Below are 27,940 nucleotides of genomic sequence, written 5' to 3'. Positions count from 1 at the left end.
TCAAAACATTATTTATTAATAAAATGACAAAAAATGGACGAAATATCAACTAATAAAAAAAATTTAAAACATGATCAAAAGACATTTAAAATCGCTGTTGTAATGTGTAGGAATTTTAACGAAACTAGCAGTAATTATAACTTTCATTTTCATTCTTTTAATTCCAAAAAAATCTTGTATTTCAGTTTTTTGAGGCTTAGGTTTAATTTAATGGTGCGCAAAATTTAAAATTAGTTTTTTGCTTTTCTTCTTTTTAGTTATTTTGTTGAAAATAAATAAGTTATTATTATTATTATTATTAGATAATAATTTAATGAATAAATTTACACTCTGCGTAATTTGAAATTATCTGGGTTTAATTTTAATTCTGAGAACTTTTACATTTTGTGTTTTTTCATATAATCAATTTCAAGTTATTTTCAAAAGCCATAATTTGTGTGTGTATGAAGTCACGTCCCAGAAAACTAAAATTGCGATAAACGGTTTCTCACGCAACTTTACCTATACGTCACTACGACATTTCAATCTTTTGTTCATTTGTCGTAAAAACCGTAGCCCGTCTTAAAATAATGTCTTATTTCCCATAACTGAACCATCTGTTTTGACTGTCGCCTTCCTACATGAAATAAAAGCCCATAAACCTGTAAACGTTTTTATTGCCCACTTCTTCAGTCGAGAGAAAACACCCGAATTCTTTACGACAATTGAACCCGCCTTTAATAATTACTTTCCAATCGGGGTCAACAGCCCGATTATCAATCCGTGTCCCCATCGCTTATCAAATAAAACCCATCAACCTCAATCAAGGAAATAAATATTTATTTACACAAAGCTATGTACAACAACAACACGGTAACTCGTCCTCAGTCTCATCGAAAATCAGAGGTAGCGTCATCTTTGGCTGAACAAACGCGCAATCCATTTATCGCTTCATAATGTCCTCGATACTGAACCCCAGCTTGACTTTGGGACTTGCACTTTTCTTGGTCAAATCGAGGCACGTCGTGGGCTGGACGACTTCCTCCACCTTGGGGCAATGGCGCGCCTCGTGCGTCTTGAGATCGGAGTAGCTGGCGAAAAACTGCGCACAGAGGGTGCACTCAAGGGGGCGCTCGGTGTGGGTCAACAAGTGCGTCTTGAGATTGGAGCGCTGGTTGAACGAGCGCGAGCACACGGGGCACTTGTGCGGGGATTCCTCCATGTGGAGGATTTTGTGCACCGCCAAAGTCCGGCTCTGGCAGAAGCCCTTGCCGCACTCCGTGCACTTGAACGGCTTCTCCTTGCTGTGGATGTACCTGGAATTCATAAAATAACAACAGTTTAAAATTAAATCGAAAAATAAGCGAGTTTTTAGCTCTTAATTAAGTTTACGAGAATAATTTCACCCTAACCAAGCTAAAAAAACAGTAATTTTCTATGTAATTAGGTAACTCGTGATAAAATGTTGCAAAGTGATGATTTTTATCACTAAAAAGCAAGCGGAAATATTATTCCCAACAAAGAATGCCATTTTTGGCCTGTGGTAGCAAAATTATGCGAAATAAAAGAGTTTTCGGTTGAGGATCGTTCTAAAATACTCGAAGAAAGTATTTTTTGGTTATTTATTTAAACAAAATTTAGGAAAGTGAGTTTTTATCTTAAAAATGTGCTAAGGCTATTGAAAAAAATTAATACGAAATGATTTTTAACTAATTGCATGTATAGCAATTTTCAAATATAAAATATAATTAAAAAACTAACTTTCGAGATTTATTGAAAATTTATTGTTTTATTAGAAATTTCTCAAAGTAAGTGAGTTCTGGACGAAATAATAAGTAATCTTTCATAGTGTTCAGGAATCTTTCGGCTTACTTATTTGAGAGAAATTTTCAAAATTTTGCGAAATTTTTAAATTAAAAATGTGCTCAGCCTATTGAAAAAGACAAAAATAATGATGTTGTCTTTACCGTCTCTTGGATAAAAGTTTTAGGGCCATTTGACAAAAAATTGCTTTTTACTTAGAAAACAAGCTAAATCTAATGAAACAATTACTTGATTGGTTGGATTTTTACTCCAATTTTGCAAAAAACAGCCAAATTCAAAGAGAAAGTTCGTTATTTTCGGAAAATTTTTATAATACATTTTGGCAAATATGTGAGATTATGGCTCTTAGATGAGGTAATTTTTAATTACTTAATTAAATAATTTATCGTTAGATTTTAACGAAAATATGCGAAAAAAATTTAGCGTATAACACGTCTTAAACTTAAATTTTTATGTAATCTGGTAATTTTTAATTAACTGTTGTAAAGTGATGATTTTATCAGTTTTACCACTAAAAAGAACGAGAAACGTTAAAAATGTTGTAGCAAAATTATGCGAAATAAGTGTGTTTTTGGTTGAGAACAAAAAAGGAAAAAGTTTATTTAGTTATTTATTTAAACAAAATTTTGCGGAAAAAAGTGAGTTTTTAACTTAAAAAAATGTTCTTCAGCTTAAAATAACTGTAATAAAATTTATTGTAACTTTTGAAAATTTATTGTTTCGTTTAGAGAGAAATTTCTAAAAGCACCTAAGTGAGTTTGAACTCAAAATAATTCAAGTAATTAAGTAATTTTTCATCTCTTTTCAGCAAAATTTTGCAAAATGGAAATCTTTTGGCTTACTTATTTGAGCGAAATATGCGAAATTTTTTTTTTTTTAATCTTGTATTTACCGTTCCTTAGATAAGAATTTTAAAACCATTTATTAAAAAAATGTTTTTCACTTATAAAACAAACTTTTTTACACCAAATTTCCAAAAAAGTTTTTCAAATGTAAAACCAGATAAATCTACAAAAATAGAAATTATTTTTCGTTATTTTCGAGACATTTTTCTACATGTCAAGTAAAATTTTTGCAAATATGTGTGCTGTGGCACTTAAGTAAGATAATTTTAAAATAAATTAAGTAATTTTTCGTTCAATTTTAACGAAAGGTTGTGAAAAAACGTATAACACGAGCTAAATCACTCCAACAAGAAAAAAGAAAAAAAATATCGATTTTTATGTAATTTAGTAACTTTTTATTAAATATTGCAAAGTAACAAAAAATGTTAAAATAATAAAATATTTGGCCAGTTTTTAGCAAAATTTGGCAAAATTATGCCAAGTAAGTCAGTTATTGTTTAAAAATCATACTAAAACACTTGAAAACAGGAAAAAATAACGTATTTTTTAGTTATTTAAACATATTTAAAAAAAGTGAGTTTTTAACTTAAAAATGTAATATTTTTCACATCAGAAAAAAATAAGCTTTTCAAAAATGTCAGCCAACTTTAATTCCTATTAATAAAAAATAGAACTTCATGTTATTTCTGCTAAACGAATGGTTAAAATAAATCGTTGACAACACTATTAAATTATTCGTAAAAAAATCCCTAACAATGTCTTTGTTTCAATAATAAAAAACATGATTTTTTAATATTTTACTAACTCTTGTTTTTAACTCGAAAACTAAAGACGATAATAGACGATAGTACTTTTTTGTCTAAACAAACTTTCTTTTGTTTAATTAAATTAAAATCGAAAATTACGGAAATTTATATTTCAAAAGTAAATCAACCCCAACTCAAAACCAAGTGGACACTTTTTTAATTTTGGAGTTAGCTAAAGATTTTCAACAACTTTCCAAAAACATTTAAAAAAGTAAGAGGTACAACTATAAAAATTTAAAATAGGGGTAGCTAGCAGCAAGGGGATGAAATAAACTGTGGTTGGTTTTAAACTTCCTCTTACAATATTAATCCACCTATTTTTACTTGAAAATACATTTAAATAGTACTTAAAATAAAAAGTTATTTAAACTGTACTTTTAAAAAAATCTATTAAAAAATAGAAGCTAAAATATTCTTTTCTTACCTGTGGTCCCTCAGATGGTCTTGACGCCGGAACGCCTTCCCACAGATGTCACACGAGTAGGGCCTTTCGTCCGTATGTGTCCTCTCATGGATCAACAAGTTGTAGCTTTTAGTGAATTGTCGATTACAATACTTGCAGATGAATTGTCGCTTGGGTTTGAGCTTCCCAGCCACTAATTTAGGCTGAAGGGGGGTCCTTGGGGGCCCCCTGAATTGCAACTTGTGATACAGGGCCGCATTTTGCAAATACTGGTAGTAATAAGGGTTGTACCACGGATCGCAGTAGCTCGGGGGCGGCGAATAGGCGGGGTTGTGTGGGGGCGTCAAAAGGGGCGAAGTACTGTCAGCCTCCTGTTTGACTTGCCGGACAAAGCCTTTAAAAAACAATCATTAATTAATTCAATAAAAATGTTTTTTACTTTTGTTACAGCGATTTCGGCTTACTTTACAAAAAAAAATATAAATAAAAAAATAAAGACAATAAAAATCCACTTAATTAAACTAGTTTTATACATTTTTCAATTATTTTAATTAAAAAAAAATATTCTATAACCCGGAAAATTCTAGGGTCGGGTGGGGCAGATTTGAACACTGGTTCGATCAAGAATATTTTATATTTTATCTTTGCCTCCCAATACATATAATAACATTAATAATCTAAGTAACTACATCAAAAATCATTAAATAAAATAAATAGTAAAATTTTAATTATTTCACTAGAATATCTAAATGATCTAAAACTGACATTAAACTTATCATTAGCTGAAAATTTCACTTTGCGACTACTGAAACAATAGTTAATCATTTTTTAATGTTCAAAGTTAAAGATCTTTTGAGTAATCTGAAAAGACACTTAGGGGAAAGTGGGCTAAAAATTATAATATGTTTCATTTTTAAAAACATGAGTTTATATTATATGGATATTGTAGCCTTCGAAAACATCCAGTGTACCTACTTGAAAATAATTTAAGGTGCGTCAGGAGGTTAGTATCTTTTTTTGTTCAAAACGCTTATTTTTTGGAAAACTTGGAGTAATTGTCCAAACGTACCCGCGCCTACCCTAGTTCGGCTTATGTGGTGGCCGAAGTAAGTGGCTTTTCGCGAGTGGGTGAGTAATGGTGACTTACCGGTCTTGGGCATCTGGTAGGCGTCGTAAGCGGGATTAATGTTCATTTTTGTCACTGCCACTGCAACACTCGGTGAAGAACTGATCGGTTCGGTGTCCAGCGGGGTAGAAAGTGGGGGTCTGGTGGGCCCGCCTCTGTGATTAAATGGGAGGTGTGCTATTCGCTGGTGGTGGACTTGCGCAGGGTTGGTGCAGGGTGAAGGAATTGGGATATCTGATCGATAGGAGAGCTACTGTTCAAATAGCGATATCGGGCAATAAAGTCGGCGAGATCAAAAACAACTCGAGGAGTTTTCGAATATTACACGAAAGCGGTGGCTTTGATCGGTGTGACACAATTGAGCGGTGTTTTTGAAGAGTAAACCTGATTATTAGACTGTTTGTCTATTTTTGATCATGATTCACGGATTTTTTTGCGGAAGGTTTTGAAAAGTAAAGACAGTTGGGTTTCACAAGAATTGGATGTGTTGACACAAGGCGACATAATTTTGCACTTATTTGATTAATTCCACATAATCTACGGGAAAATACATTTTGGTGGAACTAGAACTATTTTTTTATCATTTGAAAGCGTATACTTGTACCTAGGTAATTATTATCAGTTTTGAGTCAACAAATAGTATCACGTCAAGTAGTGTACCTACCTAATGCTTCTATTGTATTGTCAGTTACTGTACAGAAAAACAAGAACTGAACTATAAATTACATGAGAAGTTTTATCATACGAAGATAAAAAACGGAATCACTTGAACTATTGACATCCATAGGTACTTTTAAAAAAATAATTATCACCTATCAGAGACCAAATCGAAGATGAGACGAGGTTTAAAACGATATTTTATATAATTTAGTAAGAAAATCTCAAAACTCAGAAGAACGTGTTATTAGGCACTCGAAGAAATCAGAATTAAAACCATTTACCACGAAATTTTAGTCCCAAAAAATATTTTGGGCCAATTTTTGACGAATTATTGTGAACTAGTTGAAGGTTTAGCTAAAACGTTTCAAAAAAATAAAGATTAACATTATTTTCGAACAAATTTAGCGATTTTATGACTTAATTTTTTGCAAACAAAACTGCAAAAACGTCTAAACAGTTAAAAAATTAAACACAAAGTTCCGATCTTGACAAATTTGGTAATTGTTGGCCAATTTTATGAAGTAATTAAGTTTCTTACTGAAAAATGTGGCCATGCAGAGGCCAGGAAAATCTAAAACTAAACTTTTTTTCAGTTGCAGTTTAGAATATGTGTATTATCTTAATTTCATAAATTGGAATGTATTGGGCAGAATACCTACATAATTGTAATTTTTAAATCAAATTTGAAAACTTAATTTTAGAAATCATTAAATGTAGGTACCTATTTCAGAGATTGCGTTATTTGTCCTAATCCAGAAATAAAATTCTATTTTTTTCCGGATTAAATCTTACAATTACAAAATAGGTAGATCACAGAAAATTAAAACTAAATGTTTTTGATTTTCATTAAGTTTTTTGCTTAACTTACGTAACAGCTTCATTTTATAATTAAAACTAGAAGCTGTAACAATTCGTGTCTTTTATTGTTACTCTATACATGTGATGTTTTCTTATTAGATATTTGCTACTCTGGTCTTTTCTGAAATTTAGTGGAAAATAGTCAAATATGAATCGACTTACTTTTTCTGAAATAATACACTTTACAACTTCTAGATAATAGACAAAAAATTTCTCAAGTAAAATTTTTTATCTAATGTTTTGTAAAATTAAATTTGTTACACTGAATTAGAGAAGTTTATTTAACATGTTGCCGTTCTATTAAATACTACAGTTAAAAAAGGTGTAGATCCAAACTTGCAAATAATGACTGATAACGATGATACCTAGATGTAGTTTAGTTTAGTTTATTTTTATAAACTAGAAATCTTAAAAAAACGAATAATTTTGAGACACTTTCTGTAACATTAAAAAAACAGAACCTAAAGCTATGAAAAAAACAATAAAACTGCGAATGCCTATTGTTATCTAAAAATTTGTACAAACAAACAAATGGCAAAAAATAATATATCAGAACCGGTCTGAGAATGAGGCGATCGAAAAGTAGGAGCAGAGAACACCTAATTTATGATAAATAAAAATTAATAAAAAGAAAAAAAGAAAAGTACTAAAACAAACTTAATAATATTAATTAATATTAAAAATAAATACTGTAAGTGATAAATAATTCTAGTTAAAACAGTAAATTTAAAAAATTTAGAACCATCCAAAGTCGAATCATAACTCATAATTAGCTCATTTTACGAATTACACTCTAAAATATAATTTATCGTACCTACGAGTACTTAAATTTATTGAAAACCATAAACATTTTTCAGTGATGATCAAATATTGACTCAATAACTCAATAACCATGTTGTATTTATTGATTACAATTGAATTATTGAACGACAAAAGATCCAGAAAAAAGGAAAATTTATTTCAATAAACGTTTCATTTCCAAATTATTATCCAAATAACTGTTTTCTGATAAATGAAATATTGAAACACTTACGTTATAAAACTGAGCAGCCACATTTATAAAATTTATAAAATTAATATTATTAATATTAATAATATAAAATTATAATTTATAAAAACATTTAAACAATTTTAACCTACATATACTTAATTATAAAACCCAAAAAATATGAAACTTTAAAACAAAAAATAAAAGCTTATTAAATATGTTCCAAATAAAATTTACGATTATGTAGGTAATAAGTAAGTCAAAATATTTTGAAATGATGTGTTTTTATAATCAACATCGTTCCATTTCCAACACATTAAAAAAATTGTCTCCGAAATTACTATCATTTTATTTACTAATGTGACTAGTACACAAAGTCACAAGCACCAATTAAAGTTACTATTATGAAACCTATTTCTATCTCCATTTGTTCTTAAGATACAAGGCTAACTTGATTTTTTTGAAGCAAAAAGAGTCAAATTTAATATTAAATTTTTTTATATTTTTCTAAAGTTCTATGGTGTATCATGCAGCATGCATACCTACCTTAGTTTAATAGAAAAATAATAATAATAATAATAAAAAAATGTAACTAATAAAATTTTAAAATATGTAAAATTTTAGTAGCCTTGTAAAAATTGTCCTTATCTATCATTAGCTGTTTGCCGCTTAAACATTGACAAAAAAATTAGTAAAAGTTAGTAAAAAGGTAACTGAAAATGACACATTTAATAAAAAAAAATTAAACACAAAATAGATGATTTTTAAGCTACAAAAGATGTTCAAAATGATTTCCACTAAATTCTTTTATACGCTCAGTTTCACTTAACTGTAATATTGTTTAACCAATTATTGCACACAAGTTTAATTTTTGGCTCATAGACAAGTGACAGATCGTTAATAACTTCATTCAGAAATTCAAAATTAATTTTTTATTTTTTTTATCTTTTAATAAAAATTATGATAAGTAGGTTCATTCATGTTACTTCAATAAATTTAGAAAAAAATAATCTTTTAGAAACCATTAAATTTGACCCTTCGTAGCAAAAAAAAATCAAGTTAGCTTTGCATTTTCAAAATAAATGATGGTAGAAAACTGAAAAAAATAAGATGATAGAATTTAAACACTTTTAACTGCCTCCAAAATTTCAAGGTGCTCTGTTAAACCGTTCTGAAAATATTTAGCTGTAACCACACTTTTTAGCGATCCTGTATAATGATTTATTGACCGCCACATTATTATTAATTATTTCAGTAAAGTTTACACAACTTTAAAGTTGTAAAAATAGGAATAAATTGGTTGGAAATCCAAAATTTTAGTCTAATACTTTAAGACTTAAAATGTTGTAACCTTCTGATTATTCTTTCCAAGAAAAATTTAACTACAGGAAATTGGCCAGATTGATGTAGTAATTCTACAAAAAACGAACGAAAAATCAATTTGGCAGAAACACACCAGTTGAGTCAATCTTGACCCATATGTCAAAGTTTGTTTATTCGAGATAAAACAATAAAACAGATTCGGAATCCTCGACTCTACTTCAGAAAAGGTTAATTTCCTTATCACAATTCGCCAACTGGTAAGTGATTTATTTATCTCCACGTTTCAAGTGTGCCAACAGACAAACCCGTCTTATTTACTTTTTCTTTCCACACCCCAGAATTCACAAAATTCGAATCGTACCTACTAGAGTTCCTATACAGAGAGAGTTGGGATACTGAATGTCAATTTTCAAAATTTTGTTTCATTTACGTCCGTTGGAATGTTTAAAAAAACAAACTGAGATAGAAATCAGTGGTGTTACACTTGAAATTTGGCGAAAAGTCAAATAAATTTGTTAAAAAATGTTTCCATTTTTCGTCAACAACTGCGTTTAGAAATGGTTTAAACTGGCAGTCGTCGTCAATTCACTGTTTTTTTATATGAACTCCAAATTTTAAAAGAGATTTCTTTGCAAGTACAAGAATTTTACGTCTAAAAACTTCATCATAAACATTTTTCCCTTAACTTTAAGAAGTGGTAATCATCGATGAAAGAGAGAGAAATTGAACCTTTCCTGACAAGTTTTACGTTTATTATTAACAAGCATTTGGAAAAGTGGATTGTCTAAATAATGTTATGTACAAAATCTATGAGATTTTGTGAATTTGTCTATGCATTTATAAAATATGTAGGTACTTGAACCCAAAATTGGTTCTAATTTTTTGGAAAGTTGAACCTGTCGCTGCTTGGCCGCCTTTAGCATCTACGTGAACTTAAGATTCTGTTTCAAATTATAAAGTTATTGGGAATTCACGATTTTGTTACGTTTTTCATACGAGAACACCTTCAATATCATTTTTTAGAAAATTTAAAATGACGACACGGAATATGAAGGGTTCTTGATGACCAATTTTTGGGACGAGATGTTTAACTAAAAATTGTGACTGAAAGAAAAGCAATTTTTAGCATTGAAGTATGTTTTAAGTTATGTATTTAATATTAAAATAAATATCGAAAAATTTCAGAAATGTGAACATTAATATTGGTAAGTATTCAATTATTTTCTTTTTTTAAATAGCAATCCCAAAATTTCTACGTTTTCTACGTCCCTGATTAAATTTGACGTGAAATTATGTCATTTTATGCATTTGACAAAAATTATAACCTTGAAATTATTTTCGACATAAACCTCTGACATAAGTTACTAACAAAAATTTTAACAAAAAAGGATAGAAATTTATACCTTATTCACATAATACAAAATTGGCTCGGTTTGACGTTCAGTGTTCCAACTCTCCCAAAAAAACTCTAATTAAAATAGGGCGAAAATATTAGGAAAATAGTCCTCTTGCAGTCGCTAAAATATTCCCGTATTTGGCATACACTCAAAATGTAACTTCAGTAACTGCGTTTTTTTGTATGAAAAACGTTAATAATAACGCAAAAATTGTAAAATCATATCGTGTTCCAATCATTCGATTCAATTTATTGGTTTTCACCATGGATCAGCAAAAGTTCTCAAAAACTGCGTTTATACATAAATTAATAATGTGTTCGAAAAATGTAAAAATAAAGGAACTACTATCTCGAAATTTGTTTATGTAAGTGCTCGGCCATGTGGGCGTTCACACTAATCAATCAGCTCCCACATGTTGCTCCTTCACGTAAGCCCTAAGGCCTCAAAACTCGAAAAAAAAAATTAAACCGAGCGATAATCGGTGTGTAAACAGCACGAACGTGCTCCTCTATCTGTCTATCTTCTATTTACCGAGAAGAAATCAATATTTTGCAAATAACGAGCTGCTTAGCCGGGAAATCCATAAATGAGCCTATTAGTGTGTCAATATTGTTTCCGGTTAAACGCATTGTCTCTCGCAAAGCTGGAATTTCCTCCTCGGAGGGCAGGTAGTCCACGAACAGGTGGTGCGGTCCGCCCACAAGAAATGAATAATTCAGAGCAAGGTGCAGATTCGCTCGCAAGAAGCCCTAATTTGAAACAATACGGCACTCGGGCCAGCACCTGCCGCGCCAACGAATTTTCACCGAGAATTCGCGGCGATATCAAAGCGAGTTGAAAGGGGCCGCTATCACGGTTATATGGTAGCAGTGATAACACACCTTTGCTTGTGTTTGCTTAAGGGCGCGTGTGATGCATCCCCGGACCGTTGCAATGAGAATTTTCGGTGGGAAGGGTGGCGGTGGTTGATAAGTGTCAAGTACTTTTTACTGATATGAGGGCCTAACACATGGCTCGATCGACGTCTGGTCGGTTTAAGGAGGAAAGTGGCCGACGACGGGACTTGTCAATAAATTATCACCAGGGTTGTGGGGCGAAATGGGGACGGGTGACGCTAACAGCGTGGCTAATGAAGCGATTTTTATATTTTACGGGTGTTGGGACAATTCACCTGTTTGGGTTTCAGATTTTGTCGATCTTTGTTCATTGTTTAATTTCACTTCAAGCATCAGAACAATAATCTGAAGACAAATATTTGTCCACATTTTACTAAAAGACATTATTTTTCATATTTTGGAGCATTTAAGCACGTTTTTCAGTTGAAAAGTAATTAACATCACACGATGTTTTCAAGAAAGCACCAAATGTGTTTGAATTTTTAGAGCTTTATAGATACTATAGAGAGAAATATATTTTTTTTTCAAAAATTTTGATAAACAGGATTGAAAATCACTAAATTAGATCACAAATGTTGTTGATTTTTAATAATACGTATACTTTTTTCAGCTTTAAATCTTCAAATATTTCATGAAAATTTGTCAAAAATTACCGAATTTGCTGGAAAATTGTATTATTTCTTTTACTATAAATTTTTGTGACTGATTTGTTAGTTTATCAACGATTTTTTATGGTTTTAACTCCTACAACCAAAATTAATTTTTCAGATTTTCTTGATTTTTAATTTTTTAGTATCAGAACTTAACCGTTTTTAGGACAGAAAACATCAAGAATTAATAAGATATGTAAACGAAATAAAAACCTTTTGCCGAATTTCTAAGCCATTTTTTATATGTTACTGTTTTTAAAGCATAACACAACGTAAGTTTGTTTTAATTATTTATTATTTTGTCGATTTTTGTTCATTGTTCAATTTCACTTCAAGCATCAGAACAATAAATTGAAGACAAATATTTGTTCACATTTTACTAAAAGACATTGTTTTTCATATTTTGGGGCATTTAAGCACGTTTTTCAGTCGAAAAGTAATTAACATCACACGATGTTTTCAAGAAAGCATCAAATGTGTTTGAAAATTAAACAATTTGTTTAATTTTTAGAGCTTTATAGATACCATAGAGAGAAATATAATTTTTTTTTCAACAATTTTGATAAACAGGACTGAAAATCACTAAATTAGATCACAAATGTTGTTGGTTTTTAATAATACGTATACTTTTTTCAGCTTTAAATCTTCAAATATTTCATGAAAATTTGTCAAAAATTACCGAATTTGCTGGAAAATTGTATTATTTCTTTTACCATATATTTTTGAGACTGATTTGTTGGTTTATGAAACAATTTTTATGGTTTTAACTTTTACATCCAATATTAATTTTTCAGATTTTCTTGATTTTTAATTTTTTAGTATCAGAACTTAACCGTTTTTAGGACAGAAAACATCAATAATTAATAAGATATGTAAACAAAATAAAAACCTTTCTGCCGAATTTCTAAGCCATTTTTTATATGTTACTGTTTTTGAAGCATAACACAACGTAAGTTTGTTTTAATTATTTATTATTTTGTCGATCTTTGTTCATTGTTCAATTTCACTTCAAGCATCAGAACAATAAATTGAAGACAAATATTTGTCCACATTTTACTAAAAGACATTATTTTTCATATTTTGGGGCATTTTAGCACGTTTTTCAGTCGAAAAGTAATTAACATCACACGATATTTTCGAGAAAGCACCAAATGCGTTTGAAAATTAAACAATTTGTTTAATTTTTAGAGCTTTATAGATACTATAGAGAGAAATATAATTTTTTTTTCAAAAATTTTGATAAACAGGACTGAAAATCACTAAATTAGATCACAAATGTTGTTGATTTTTAATAATACGTATACTTTTTTCAGCTTTAAATCTTCAAATATTTCATGAGAATTTGTCAAAAATTACCGAATTTGCTGGAAAATTGTATTATTTCTTTTGCTATAAATTTTTGTGACTGATTTGTTAGTTTATCAACGATTTTTTATTGTTTTAACTCTTACATCCGAAATTAATTTTTCAGATTTTTTTGATTTTTAATTTTTTAGTATCAGAACTTAACCGTTTTTAGGACAGAAAACATCAAGAATTAATAAGATATGTAAACAAAATAAAAACCTTTCTGCCGAATTTCTAAGCCATTTTTTATATGTTACTGTTTTTGAAGCATAACACAACGTAAGTTTGTTTTAATTATTTATTATTTTGTCGATCTTTGTTCATTGTTCAATTTCACTTCAAGCATCAGAACAATAAATTGAAGACAAATATTTGTCCACATTTTACTAAATGACATTATTTTTCATATTTTGGGGCATTTTAGCACGTTTATCAGTCGAAAAGTAATTAACATCACACGATATTTTCAAGAAAGCACCAAATGTGTTTGAAAATTAAACAATTTGTTTAATTTTTAGAGCCCTATAGATATTATAGAGAGAAATATAATTTTTTTTTCAAAAACTTTGATAAACAGGACTGAAAATCACTAAATTAGATCACAAATGTTGTTGGTTTTTAATAATACGTATACTTTTTTCAGCTTTAAATCTTTAAATATTTCATGAAAATTTGTCAAAAATTACACAAAAAGTGGCGAATTTGCTGGAAGAATTTTTGTGACTCATTTGTTGGTTTATGAAACGAATTTTATGGTTTTAAAAGAGAATTCGGAGAGTATAAAAGAAAAATTTATAAAGTAATTTTGAGGACAGTCTACGACATAATTTTAGCAAAGAATTTTGAACAGAATTCATAATATAATAATTTATAAATTCTAGAAACTTTAAAAAATAAAAAAAATTAAGAAAAATCTAGAGAAGTATTACAACTTAATGAAGAATTAAAGTAAATTTCTTGGAAGGCAGAAAGAGTAGAAATTGAACAGAACTTTTCATTATTTCTAACGCATTTTATTAATTTAGTTTTCAATTCTAACGCAAAAGGTTTCCAAGTCTGTTTAAGTATATTTTTAATAAGATTATTGTGGTAATTTGAAAAAAAATATCTGTTTATGCAATTTTTCTGAGCCATCAGAAAGATAAATTGAAAACAAATAAATAGTGACAAATAATATTAGTTTGTAATTTTTTAGATACTTTAGCACGCTTTTGAGTCAAAAACAAAATTATTTTACGAAATTTCTTAAGAAATCACCAAATTTTCTCGACATTATAATTTTCATGTTCATTTTTTGAGTATGACATACAGATTCTTACTTAGTACTTGGTACGTTTTTGAAATAAAAATGCAGTTTTTTTCCAAAATTTTGATTAACCAAGATGAAAAATTACAAATAGGATAAAAAATATCTAAGTGCTAAATTTGCTGTAAAATAGTATTAGTAAAAATTTCAGCTTTCTCAGTTTTTATTGGTTGAAATTTATTTATTTAAAAACTGTATTTAAAAATTGTTCAACTTTTTAAACCAAATATAGACCAAAATCTTTAAATATGAGCAAGATTATGAAATTAATTTTTTCAATATTCTTCAAAAGCAATGAAAAAAAAATTACCCATAACTTACAAGCTGTTCTAAATTTCTAATTTTTTTTACTTTTTAGTTGTTTTTTTGGGCTATTTAACATATTTTTTAATCTGAAAAGCAACTATTTTATAATGTTTTTTAAAAAAACACAAAATTTGTTTGCAAATAAAACAATGTTTTTAGTTTTTCGAGTGTCTAACTGCGTCTACAGAATAAAAATGCCGTTTTATCCAGAAATTTTTAATAAACCAAAAAAATCACTCAATTTGTTCACAAATAAAACAATGTTTTTAATTTTTTGAGCGTCTAAGTTTGTCTATAAAATAAAAATGCCGTTTAATTCTGAAATTTTGATAAGCCCGAAAAATTACTAAATTGGATCAAAAAAGTTGTTGGTTTTATCATATTTCAGCGTTTAGGAATGGTTTCCAGCTAAACTTTCAATTATTGTACACACATTCGTCAAAAATTACCTTAAAAATTGCTGACTTTGCTAGAAAACCATTATACTTTCGCTTTATTTCAGCCCTCAAACAGTTTTTGAACTGAAACATTGATTTTTAATGATTTTAAAAAACATATTCCACTCTTAACAAATTCAAACTTAATAGTTTTTGAGAAAATAAATCATTATGCTTTCGTTTTTTCATTACATATAAAATTAATGTAAATATTCAACCGAGTAAGTGAAATTGTTGAATTTAACAACCTTCAAAGACAAAAAGTAGAAATTAATTTTTAGATTTGTTTAGAATAAACATACGAGTATGTTGAGTTATCGTCTGTTGTCCCCATTTGCAGTAATTGTAGTAAGCCTTCAAATTAGTTCGCTTTTCTGTTTCTAATTTGTTTTCTATGTTTGGTTACAGTTTCGTAAAATACGAGTAAAGTTGAGTAAAAATCCAAATTTTAAATAATATCTAGAAAATTTTAATTCAACTCCTAGTAGTTTTTGATTCAAATTACGAGATTATTAGAATTAAGAGAAAATAATAAAGAGAATTAATATTAACAAAATCAACCAAAAATTTCTAATTTATTTCTGGTTAGATTGTTAATTTAAAATTTAATTTAAACTAATAATTTAATTTTAATTTAATTTTTGTTGAGGTAAAATGAGATAAAAATTACGTGCATTTCGTGTGTTATTGTACAGTTTTCATCATTTCAAGTTCTTATTGTGAGTAATTTTTTCCGTTTTAGTTGTTTAGTGGTCGATGTTTTTTTCTCACTTTATCTTAATTTTCAAGAAAATTTATAAATAAATTAAATTTTGGGGTTGTTTTGTCAATCTCTTGTCCACAAAGCAGTAATTTCGTGAAAAACTGTCTACATACTCTGTAGGTTTTTTCTTGTTGTCGAATACTTGTAATTCTTAACAAAAATTCTTGTTCTCACGAAATTGGGCGTTGTTTTTTATATAGTTTCTGTGTTCAATTCATTCAGCAGTTTAAATCAATCGGACACTTTTGGGAAAAAAATCTAAAAGTAACAGTTATTTTCAACTTTAAAGAATTCAAAACAGTTCTAAGTGAGCAGAAACAGCAAAAAATCCGTTTCACTTTGAAAGGGTTCCTCTACTTCGGAACCGTAACCGTTTTTTCTAACTGTTTACACAAACCATCAACCTTCACTTTATAACTCTTTTTATGGCGAGAAAAGGGTAGTTCAGTGGCAATTTATATTTTTTATCGTTATATGACAAACCGTCCCAAACAACTCTATCGATACTTAGGCAATCAGACAGTTCTCAATCACTCATCAATTGATCATTCTACCGGTCTTCTCTACCAAACTGATTAAAAAAAAATAACGTGTCGAAGCCAAATTCCGAATAATAAACTAGGCCATGCTCGCAATTTGGGTCAGCCTTCCGACAATAAATTTATGAATTTATAGCGGATAGCAAATTCTGCCGCTACCGCTTGTAAAAGTCGGCATTCGTTGTTCACAAAGCGAGTCGTGCGCCCTTTACGACTTTACCTGAACTCGAGTTTTACTTTCCTAGGTCTCAGAGAAAGTAAACGAAAATCGAGTTGTTATCGTGTCAATTGAGACAATATTTGGCTCGGGAAACACTCGAGATTTTTTGTGCCGCTTCTAAAACACCCCAACGATAAAATCGTGTGACTTTCATCACCAAAACTCTTTATCTCTACCAAGAATTTTAAATCTCTCTTCATTTTAGCTCTAAGATTCGTAGCTTTAGCGATATTAGACGAAATATAATCAAGTTTAATTTTTTCAATATATTAAAAAAAACAAATAAAAATTAGTAAAAACGCCCTGTAATTCTTTTTGCTATTGTGATGGTCCGGTGATGGGAAAGAGAAACTCCAGTACTTTACTTCTAACTACTACTATAATTTATTAAAACTTGGAATTTGGAATTGACATTAGGTCGTACAGTAACAACTAACTTATTCTGACTGCCCTATAACATAAAAATGATTTCTTATATATAGAGGGATGAAAGGCGATAAGCGGAAGAATGTACAAATAAAAGTGGACTCGAGATAGTAAAGTAATTAGGTACAAAGTTGAACATGCCGGATGTAGATGATACAAATTAAATTTAAGACGTTTGCTAATGATAATGAAAGATGTTTACTAATGATAATGATAATTATAACGTTAAAGGGATATTTATAATGGGTACATTACACCTCCCTCCGTAAAAGAAAATTAAGAATACGATTTATCGGTTCTTAATTTTGGTAGTGATGACGATGTATTTGGCGCAACCGGACTTATATCTACTGCTGATGAATGAGATTCTGAATGTGAGCCTGCTGAACTATCATATTTTACATTATAAGATGGAGCTGATGATGATTTTTTACATAGATTAAATATCGAGTGATTTGAGTGACGTTTCTTACAATATTTGGACAGCGAATATAATGAGAATATTATGAAAATTACGAAAATCAAAAGAAAAATATGATTAGTATAACTAGTATCCTGGAAGAAAGTTAAATCTTTATTTAATAATAATTCGTCTGTTGATTTGGCAATATCTTGTAATTTATGGCTTGCTTCTTTTAATGTGTCGATGTGAAGATTAGTAGGTGTTATAGGTAATAGATTTAAAGAAAAAATTTTTTGTTTTAGTTAAATTAATGCAACAATCGTCATTTAATTTTAACTGAGGTACAACAGCATTGTGTGTACTATTACGAATTGTTTTATCGGTTAAGAAAGTTGCGGAACTTGTGTATAATTTACAATTTGAGTTAATTTTTAAAATTCCAGTATTTTCTAAGAAAAGGGTTATGTGTGACATTTGAAAGCAATTTAAGGCGATATCAGTTCTTTTGGGTAAAATATAAATCCATGTATTCGGTTTATCCAATTTATGCCAAATTTCTAAGCGAGAGGTTATAATTCTTATGTTGCAATTTATTGGGATATTGAGAGGAGATTTTAAAAGTTCGGTTTCACATATAGGTCTAGAATTTGTATAGTAGAAAGGTTCCGAAGTTACACAAATAAAAGTTGATTCATCTAAATTTTGACAATTAGTTAACTCATTTAAACCTAAATACAAATTATGGTTTTCGGAGATTGCTAGATAATTGAATGACGGTAAAATAAATTTATAATAAGAGGTTGAGTTGTCTAAAACCGGTAATGGAATTAATTTATAAAGATTAAATTGATTTCGATTTACAAGAGGTATTGATAGAACATAGCCAATTCTGTTGTCGGTGAAGAAACATTTGATTGTGAGTAATTCTAAATATTTGTGTGCATTTTCGCGGCTAACTGGTAAAGGATACGTAGATGAACTAGGTAAATGTGGAATTGTTTTACTCAATTCTTCGATCAATTGAAATGGTGTTATGACATAAGGGTGTAAAATGTTTGATCTAGAAAGTAAAATCGTGTCCATAACGGTCGTTATTTCGTTTTGTAATGTTGTAATAACTAGATTTAATAAAGAAAAGTGTTCGTCTAAATTTTGTTTTAATTCTAATGCAAGATACCTATTGTTTATTTTACGGGAATAGTTACTTATTTGTATAAGATTTTCTTCAAAAATTTTGGAGTTCTTATTCAAATCTGTGATGGTATTGTTAAAGTTCGCTATTGTCGAATTTACTACCATTATTTGTTGTTTTAAAAGTTTGCCTAAATTATATTCGTTTTTGTTTATCTGATTTATAATTCCATTATAATATTTAGCATCTGCTTCATCAAGTGTACCAAAAGCAGTTTTTAGAGCATCGCCAACGATATTTAACCAAGCGCGTTTAGTTCTCTTATTATTAATAAGATTTTTGAGATCTACTTCTGATTTATGCAAATAAGGTACTATATGTTTTAATAGTTTTAACGATGATTGACATAACGCCATTAATGAATGTTGATTACTTTGGCAAAGATGCAAAGTTTGATTATAAGCATGATCAATGAACGATAACTTATCTTCTAATGAACTTATATCGAGGTAGGATACTATTTGCCAATGTGTCTCTTGAAATTTCACATTATTTATGTGTTCAAAATATATACCAGAGAAATGGTTAATCGGTGTTACGGTGTACTGTTGTTGATCGGTGATTTGTGCGTATTCAAGTGTTGCTAATAAGCTGATAGACAGAATGAGTTGCCTGGAATAATAAAGGAAAATTAGTGATAAAAATTGATAAGTAAAAATAGTATAAAAATGCCTTAAATATAAGCAAGTTTTAATTTATTACTATGAACTTTATGTTTTTTATTTTTAATCAAAATAGTGTAATTTACTGGTGAATTAATTTCTGTAATTTCATAAGGACCTGAATAATTTGGAGAAAGTTTCCTTGACCTATTTAATTTTGATTGTTCGTTTAATAGGAATACTTTGTCACCAATTTTAAAATTTTGGTTTTGACAGTTCTTATCATAATATTTTTTAGATTGTTCTTTTGAATCTAAGATGTGCTTTCTCGCAATTTCGTGAGATTTTTGCAGTTTTAAAGTTAAGTTATCCATGTAGTCATCGTAAGTGTACTTAAATTCAGGAGATTTTGTTATGCTTGTAGGCAAATTTGCTTTAGTTCCGAAAATTAATTCAAAAGGTGTATATTTGGTTGAAGTATGAACTGTTGTGTTGTAGGAAAACATTGCAAAATCTAACCATTCATCCCAGTCTGTTTGGTTTTCTCTAATGTAGTGTTTTAAATAATCAGCTAAAGTGTGATGACTTCTTTCCAATGCACCATTAGATTGGGGATGGTATGCCGTACAGTTTATCTGTTTAATTTTAAACAGTTTTGCAATTTGTTTTAATAAATTTGAGGTAAAATCTTTTCCTTGATCAGTTACAATTGTTGAAGGTATACCGTGTTTGCAAATAAAGTCGTGAACTAATTTTTTAGCAATTGTTCCTGCTTCATGATTTGGAATTGCATAAGCTTGAGAATATTTAGAAAGATCATCCTGCAATGTCAAAATAAATTTATTACCATTTTCTGATAACGGTAGCGGTCCTACTATGTCCAAAAATATGCGTTCAAAAGGAGTTTCACTTGTTGTTGTAATCACCATTGGTTCTTTACTTTTCTTTCGAACCAATTTATTTTTTTGACATGACTCACACGTTTTTATAAAATTCTTGATATCAGATTTCATTCGTGGCCATTTATAATATTGTTTGATTCGATTATAGGTTCTATGAAAGCCCGAATGTCCAGCACAAGGATTTGAATGATATTCCGTTAAAATCTTCTTAATTTCTTCTTGAGTGTTCGGAATTACGATTTCATTTGAAAGTATGTAAATTTTAATGTTAGTTTTTCTAAAAATGTATCTTATCATTGAACGAATTTTGTGAAAATGGAGTTTATCAAAGGAAGAGTTTAATTTAGGTAAGCTTATGGATTTTACGTTATCAGCAATTAATCGGTTTTTTAATTTTTGTAAAATATTAAACAAATCTTCGTATGATATAGATTCCCAATAATGTTCTTTTGTTATCATATAGTAAATATTTTTGTTATTTGCTGAATTTATTGGTATTTTGATTACTTCGTTGACGTTTAAAGTTTCTGTTTGTAACATTTGATAGCTGTTAGTAAATTTCTCTTTTATTTGTATTTGGACTAATTCCTTACATTCGAGATCCTTTGAAATGCATAAACAGATGTTATCGGTTGAGTCGATAATATTACCATTAACTTCTTCAATATTATCATTGGTGATAAGAGTTGTTCTTATTTTTTTTAAGAAATTCGCATATGATTCATCGTCGTCCTCAGTTCGGAAATGATTGACACACAGATTATCTAGAGGAATTCGGCTGAGGGCATCTGCATTTTTATTTAATTTACCTGGTTTATAGAGAATTTCGTAATCATACTCCTCTAATGCTAGTCGCCAACGTATTAATCTAGAACCCGGATCTTTCACATTAAATAACCACGTTAATGGACGATGATCAGTTATGATTTTAAATTTTCTACCATATAGGTACGGTCGAAAATGTTTTACACTCCAAACAATAGCAAGAAGTTCTTTTTCCGTCGTTGAATAGTTTGATTCGGCCCTATTCAAAGTTCTACTAGCGTAAGCTATTGGTAAATCATTAGGAGGTTCACCTTGCGACAAAACTGACCCGATAGCAAAATTACTTGCGTCCGTTGTCAAATAAAATGTTTGTGTAAAATCTGGATACTGCAATAAAGGTTCATTGGTTAATATTGATTTTAAATTTTCAAATGCGCGTTGTTGTTCACTAGTCCAAATAAATTCTGCGTTTTTTCTTAATAATTTGGTTAACGGTTGTGTTAAAAAAGAAAAATTTGGAATAAACCTTCTGTAATATCCGATTAATCCAAGGAATGTTTTGACATGCTTTTGTGATTTTAGAATAGGATACTCTGAAATAGCTTTAACTTTATTGGGATCAGGTTTAACACCTTGATCAGTGATTTTATGTCCTAAATACATTACTTCGTGACGTAGAAATTCGCATTTGTTTGGTTGAATTTTTAAATTGTGTTCTGATAGTCTTTGAAATACCTCTCTTAATTTTTTATTATGATTTTCTAAAGTATCTGCATGAATTACTATGTCATCTAAATAAACAAAACAACGGTTATTTTGAATTCCAGATAAAACATTATTCATTAATCGTTGAAATGTCGCTGGTGCATTTTTTAATCCAAATGGCATACGATTAAATTGATAGTGACCTGTGTGAGTAGAAAAAGCAGTTTTAGGAGCATCTTCTGTAGACATTTTTATCTGATGAAAACCTGATGTTAGATCTATTGTTGAAAAATATTTTGAATGTCCTAACTGGTCCAAAATTTCAGAGATATTAGGAAGCGGATATGAGTCACCGACAGTTATATCATTGAGCTTACGATAATCGACAACTATTCGCCATTTTTTCATTCCGGAAGAGTCTGATTTTTTAGGTACAACCCATATAGGAGAATTCCATGGTGAATTAGATGGTTCGATAATATTTTCATCGAGCATTTGATTAATTTGCTTATTGACTTCTTCTTTATGAACTTCTGGAAATCGGTATGTTTTAGCGTTAATTGGTACTTTCGATGAGGTAGGAATATTATGCGCGATTGTATCTGTAAATGTTAGTTTGTCACCATCGATATAAAAGATATGATTAAATTCATGACAAATTTGTAGTAAAGATTGTTTTTCTTCTGAATTTAGATGATCAGTTCGTAATAAATTTGAAATTTTTTCTAAACGTTCTGATTTGAAATTATTATCAGAGGTACTCGTACGTAATGAGGAAATATTCGCACTATTTTCACTATAATCGATTGGATCTAATGTGACTTCGATATTTTTAATATTAACGATTTTTTCGGTAGTGTTTAAAATTGAGGTTATTATGTTGCTATCTTTGTCAACCTTTACAAAACTTGGACAGAGATAAACGCCTTCAAGTATATCAATATTTGGACAAATGCCTTCTTTTATTTCTCCGTTTATGGCTTTAATTTTTACAATTGTTTCTGTTCTAGGAGCTAGTTGAAATTTTACATTTGAATCAGTTTGATTGTTTTTTATTTTATTTGAAGAAAATTTTTCATTGTAAGCAGGAATGTTCTGACTTAATGGAGGATTAGAATTAGATTGTGAAAATTTTGATTTGTAATCGCGTTGAATTTGCGCACGTATGGGATATTCTAAATGGAATATATCTAGATGTTTATCATTTATAAATAGTTTATCATTTTGATAATCAATTAGGCAGTTGAACGATTTTAAAAAGTCGTTACCTAAAAGACCGTCGAAAGGAATCGGGAAATTATCGGGAACTGCATGAAAAATATGTGTAAATTTCTGATTGCCGATATAGAAATCTAAATAAGTATAGCACAATGTTTTCGTATGCTGAGTCACGTTTATATCAATACCCTTCAGAGTGATAAGATTGTCTTCATAACAATGAGTTTGACCTTTAAGATGAGAAATTTTTACAAGCGAAATGTCAGCACCGGTATCTAAAAGGAATTTACCTGGATGATTTTTTAATTGAGCAATATTTAATGGAATATAACTTGTTACAGCAGCAATGTTTAATGTTGCAATTCGGCGGAAATTTGGTGGGCAGTCCTCGAGTTCTCCGCCAACGTCGAAGAGCCCGGGCAGTTTAAATTACTGCCGTTTGAATTTTGTAGGGACTGTGATGAAGATCTAATGCGGGAATTATTATTTTGTTCCTTTCGCGACTGGTTATATTGTAATTTACGACACTCGTTAATTAAATGACCATTGTTCTTGCAGTAATTACAGAATTTTCTTTGAAAATCATTGTTAGATCTTGGCTGGATTTTAGAGGAAGAATTATTATTATGGAAATTGTTACGATTAAATTTTGAGGAATTACTGGTACTTGGAGAATTGATATGTGTGTGATTCTGAATTCGGTGAACATTATTAAAATTTTTGTTCTGGTTGTGTTGTTGATTTTTGTTCCGACAATTAAATGAATTATGACCCGATTTGTTACAATAATTACAAAATCTACTTGACGAATTATTATTTACGTTTTGATATTTATGAATTTCGTATTTGGATTTAAGTTCCTGTTCCTCGTTAATCGCGATCGAGATTGCTTTTTCTAATGTATCCGGTTTTTGAGCTTTAACTAAAATTGACAAATCTTTATTTAATCCCGTGATAAAAACGTTCAAAGCTTCATTTTGCAGTAAATCAATGTTTCCGTTGCGTACTTCTTCGGTTAAATTATCACTTAACGAATTTATTAATTTTACGTAGCATGTTTCTACACGATTTGAAAAAGAAACGACACTTTCATTGTGATTTTGCCGACAGGAATTTAACTCCAATTGCCATTGACCAACTGTACGTTTATCTGAATACAAATCTAGTAAATGTTTCTTTAATTGTTTCCAATTTGTAAATTCTCTATTACGTGTTAAAGTTCTCGCGTTATGCGTTAATTTGGTTTTAATAATTGAAAGTAAAAGTGGTTGATTTGCAACTCCAACAAGATTATGAGCTTGATCACAATTATCTATAAATTCGAACAACATTGATTTGGTTCCATCAAACTTAATTAACATTTTTTCTGCTAACTCTAGTGAAATCGACATGTTGGTGAGATTTAAGTTAGGGTTAATTAAATTACTAGATGATTGAATACTTAAATTATTGAGGCTACTTTGATCCGAATTGGGCGTAACGGAATCAATCGTGTTAGTTTCTTCTGAACCGATTGAATGTGGATTAGACGCGGTAGCTCCTTCTAAATTCGTCGTAGCTTCCTTTTTGTGTTTTGACATAGATCTCGTTGTTGGCATCAAACAAATAAATTCACTTACACAAGGGAAGATAACTGCTGGAATCCCATTATGTTACACTGGACCACACGATTTTCGAAAACCTTCACGTCTGGGGTTGAATATCGCCGTTTGTCACCTATGGTAGCGACGATGCAGCAGGTAGCACGAATACACGAACCTTGAAGACCTGGATGTTGCACCACTGGATGATGGACGATAGCCCAAATCGAAGTTTCCCAAACTTGCTGATTGAAATTTCAAATTGAATTTGAAATAAATTTTCCAACCGCACTATTACGATCCCACTTCTGACACCAATTTTGTGATGGTCCGGTGATGGGAAAGAGAAACTCCAGTACTTTACTTCTAACTACTACTATAATTTATTAAAACTTGGAATTTGGAATTGACATTAGGTCGTACAGTAACAACTAACTTATTCTGACTGCCCTATAACATAAAAATGATTTCTTATATATAGAGGGATGAAAGGCGATAAGCGGAAGAATGTACAAATAAAAGTGGACTCGAGATAGTAAAGTAATTAGGTACAAAGTTGAACATGCCGGATGTAGATGATACAAATTAAATTTAAGACGTTTGCTAATGATAATGAAAGATGTTTACTAATGATAATGATAATTATAACGTTAAAGGGATATTTATAATGGGTACATTACACTATTGCTAATGACTTAGTAATTATCTATTTCTGAGCAAGATTTTGTTGCAATCGACTCAAAATTGTTTAAGTAATTCTAATAAAACAACATGATAAAAAATTTTACTTTAGCCACCTGCCTACAAAAAATTACCAGAATTACAGTAATTGCAAATTTATTTGAAAATAACCCCTATTTAATGTAAAATTGTCTGAGGATTCCAAATCTATCTTTACTTTAGCTCTAAGATTCGTAGTTTTGGCGATATTAGACAAAATATACTCAAGTTTAATTTTTCCAATCTACTAAAATTAAACAAAAAAAAACAAATAGAGATTGGTCAAAAACGCCCTCTATTTTTTTTTGCTAGTTAATTATGTAGTGGCAATCAATTAAAAATTGTGTAAATAATTCAAATAAGACAACTTGATCAAAATTTTTACTATACCCATTACCTACCTACTTCTAAAAAATCACCAAAATTACAATAACTAAAAGTTTATATAAAAATTATCCCTATTTGATGTAAAGTTGTTTGAAAATTTTAAATCTGTTTTTATTTTTGTTCTAAGATTTGTCGTTTTCGAAATACTAGACGAAATATTTGTCGAGTTTAATTTTTCCATCAGTCTCAAATATAAACAAAAAATAAAATAAATAAAAATTAATTAACAGTCCTTTTTATTATCTTACTTCCGAGCAAGGTTTTGTGGCAATTGAGTCACTATTTAGTAAATAATTCGTATAAAACAACTTAATCAAAATTTTTATTATACTCATCTGCCAATAAAAAATCACCAAACTTACAATAACTGAAAATTTATATCAATATTATTCCTGATTCATGTAAAATTGTCTGAGGATTTCAAATCTGTCACCACTTTTGTTCTAAGATTCGGAGTTTTGAAGATATTAGGGGAAATATGGTTGAGTTAATTTTTCCAATCAACTCATATCTAAAATAAAAATAAAACAAAATAGAAACTTATCAAATACGACCTGTACTCCTTTTTTCTACTTAATTGTTATTTTAGATACAAGTTGATTGGAAAAATTAACTCGACCATATTTCCTCTAATATCCTCAAAACTACTAATCTTAGAACAAAAATGAGGACGGATTTGAAATCTTTAGACAATGTTACGTCAGGCAGAAATAATTTTGATATACATTTTTGGTTATTGGAGTTTTGGTGATTTTTTTACTGGTAGGTGGGTAGTAAAAATTTTGACCAAGTTGTTTCATTCTAACTATTTACACAATTTTGACTTGATTTTTACAAAATCTTGCCCAGAAATTGATAATTAACTTGTAAAAAGACCAACAAATTTCAATTTCAATCGATCATATTTGATCGAATATCTCAAAAACTACGAATCGTAGACTTGAATCTTCAAACAATTTTATGTGAGATGGAAATACTTTTGCCACACGTTTTCGGTTATTGAAATCTTGATGATTTTTTCATTGGTAGCAAGTTGTTTTCATCAAATTGTACAATATTTTAAAACACAAAACAAACACTTCTTGCTTAATCGACTAAAAATGCAAAGCAAGCAGGTGCTTGCTACTAGCCCATATTTCGTTTCCAGGCCTCTGTATAATAAAAGTATAAATCAAAAAATAAGCCCCCGATTTTGACGAACCCGATTTAGTAATTTTTTGGTTACTGTCGGCCCGAATAGGCCTCATCTGGCCTCTTCTGTCCCATTTGCTCTATTAGTGTAATCGTTGACCGCATAACTTCCTGTGGCAAAGTGCACGTGTTGGAAACACGAGATCTGATCTAATTAAGTGTCTGCTAACCGTCAGGCCCCAACTGAAAAAATCCCCCGTCTAGGTATCAACGCAATCGGTTGTTGTGGGGTCGTAAACGTGAAATAAAATTTGCATGTTTAACAGGATTAGAGATTAGGTCCATTTCGCTAGGTAGGAGGCAGGCGGCTCCTTTGAGCTCCCCCAAGCTCACTTTCTCTGTTTACAGCGTCAATAGGGGACAATTGGCGGCCAGCTCTCGCACTTTTCCGAATTAATTAGGGGCTTCTGGCTTCCTGTAAGATCGCATTTCTGACAGATAGCTTCACAAATTGGTGGAGATTTGACGGTAGCGTTTGAAACACATTCCCGGATAATGTGTGTCTGGCGGATAACGCCGAATTCTTGGTAGAGATAAAGAGTTTTGGTGATGAAAGTCACACGATTTTATCGTTGGGGTGTTTTAGAAGCGGCACAAAAAATCTCGAGTGTTTTCCGAGCCAAATATTGTCTCAATTGACTCGATTTTCGTTTACAGCTCGAATTTTTTGCATTCTTTTTATTATTTTGTATTTAATTTTGATAGAAAAAATTAAACTTGGCATATTTCGTCGAATAGCTCCAAGACTACGAAACTTAGAACAAAAGTAATGACAGATTTGAAATCCTCAGACAATTTTACATGAATCAGGAATAATATTAATATAAATTTTCAGTTATTGTAAGTTTGGTGATTTTTTATTGGCAGATGAGTATAATAAAAATTTTGATCAAGTTGTTTTATACCAATTATTTACAAAATAATGACTCGATTGCCACAAAAGCTTACTCGGAAGTGAGGTAATAAAAAAGACTATTAATTAATTTTTATTTATTTTATTTTTTGTTAATTTTTGAGACTGATGGAAAAATTAAACTCGACAAATATTTCGTCTAATATCTCGAAAACGACAAATCTTAGAACAAAAATAAAAACAGATTTAAAATTTGCAAACAACTTTACATCAAATAGGGATAATTTTGATATAAACTTTTAGTTATTGTAATTTTGGTGATT

The 27,940-nt window shown here is 29.8% G+C and overlaps 1 protein-coding gene and 1 long non-coding RNA gene across 2 annotated transcripts; both read right to left on the bottom strand.

Moving 5' to 3' along the window:
* Positions 1-797: 797 nt before the first annotated feature.
* Positions 798-5,538, bottom strand: LOC660789 (protein odd-skipped). Its single transcript, XM_008198532.3, has 3 exons — positions 5,005-5,538; positions 3,879-4,251; positions 798-1,295 (listed from the first exon to the last, which is right to left on the bottom strand). The coding sequence occupies exons 1-3, from the start codon at positions 5,048-5,050 to the stop codon at positions 923-925; spliced, it is 792 nt and encodes a 263-aa protein (XP_008196754.1). The 5' UTR covers positions 5,051-5,538; the 3' UTR covers positions 798-922.
* Positions 5,539-18,341: 12,803 nt separating this feature from the next.
* On the bottom strand, positions 18,342-25,253 carry LOC135266491 (uncharacterized). The gene is made up of 2 exons (XR_010334574.1): positions 24,506-25,253; positions 18,342-19,306 (listed from the first exon to the last, which is right to left on the bottom strand). It is a non-coding gene; the product is annotated as an uncharacterized LOC135266491 (long non-coding RNA).
* Between the last annotated feature and the right edge of the window lie 2,687 nt (positions 25,254-27,940).

The sequence above is a fragment of the Tribolium castaneum genome, chromosome 6 (assembly GCF_031307605.1).
Source record: "Tribolium castaneum strain GA2 chromosome 6, icTriCast1.1, whole genome shotgun sequence".
Classification (NCBI taxonomy): Eukaryota; Metazoa; Arthropoda; class Insecta; order Coleoptera; family Tenebrionidae; genus Tribolium; species Tribolium castaneum.
Note: the sequence above shows the minus strand (reverse complement) of the source record. Positions and strands in the feature narration are given on the sequence as shown.

Excerpts from the sequence above, each read along its gene's own strand:
- LOC660789 (XM_008198532.3), bottom strand. The coding sequence starts at position 5,050 with ATGAACATTAATCCCGCTTACGACGCCTACCAGATGCCCAAGACCG. Across the intron at positions 4,252-5,004 it reads CTACCAGATGCCCAAGACCG|GCTTTGTCCGGCAAGTCAAA; the intron begins GTAAGTCACCAT and ends TGTTTTTTAAAG. Across the intron at positions 1,296-3,878 it reads GACCATCTGAGGGACCACAG|GTACATCCACAGCAAGGAGA; the intron begins GTAAGAAAAGAA and ends TATGAATTCCAG.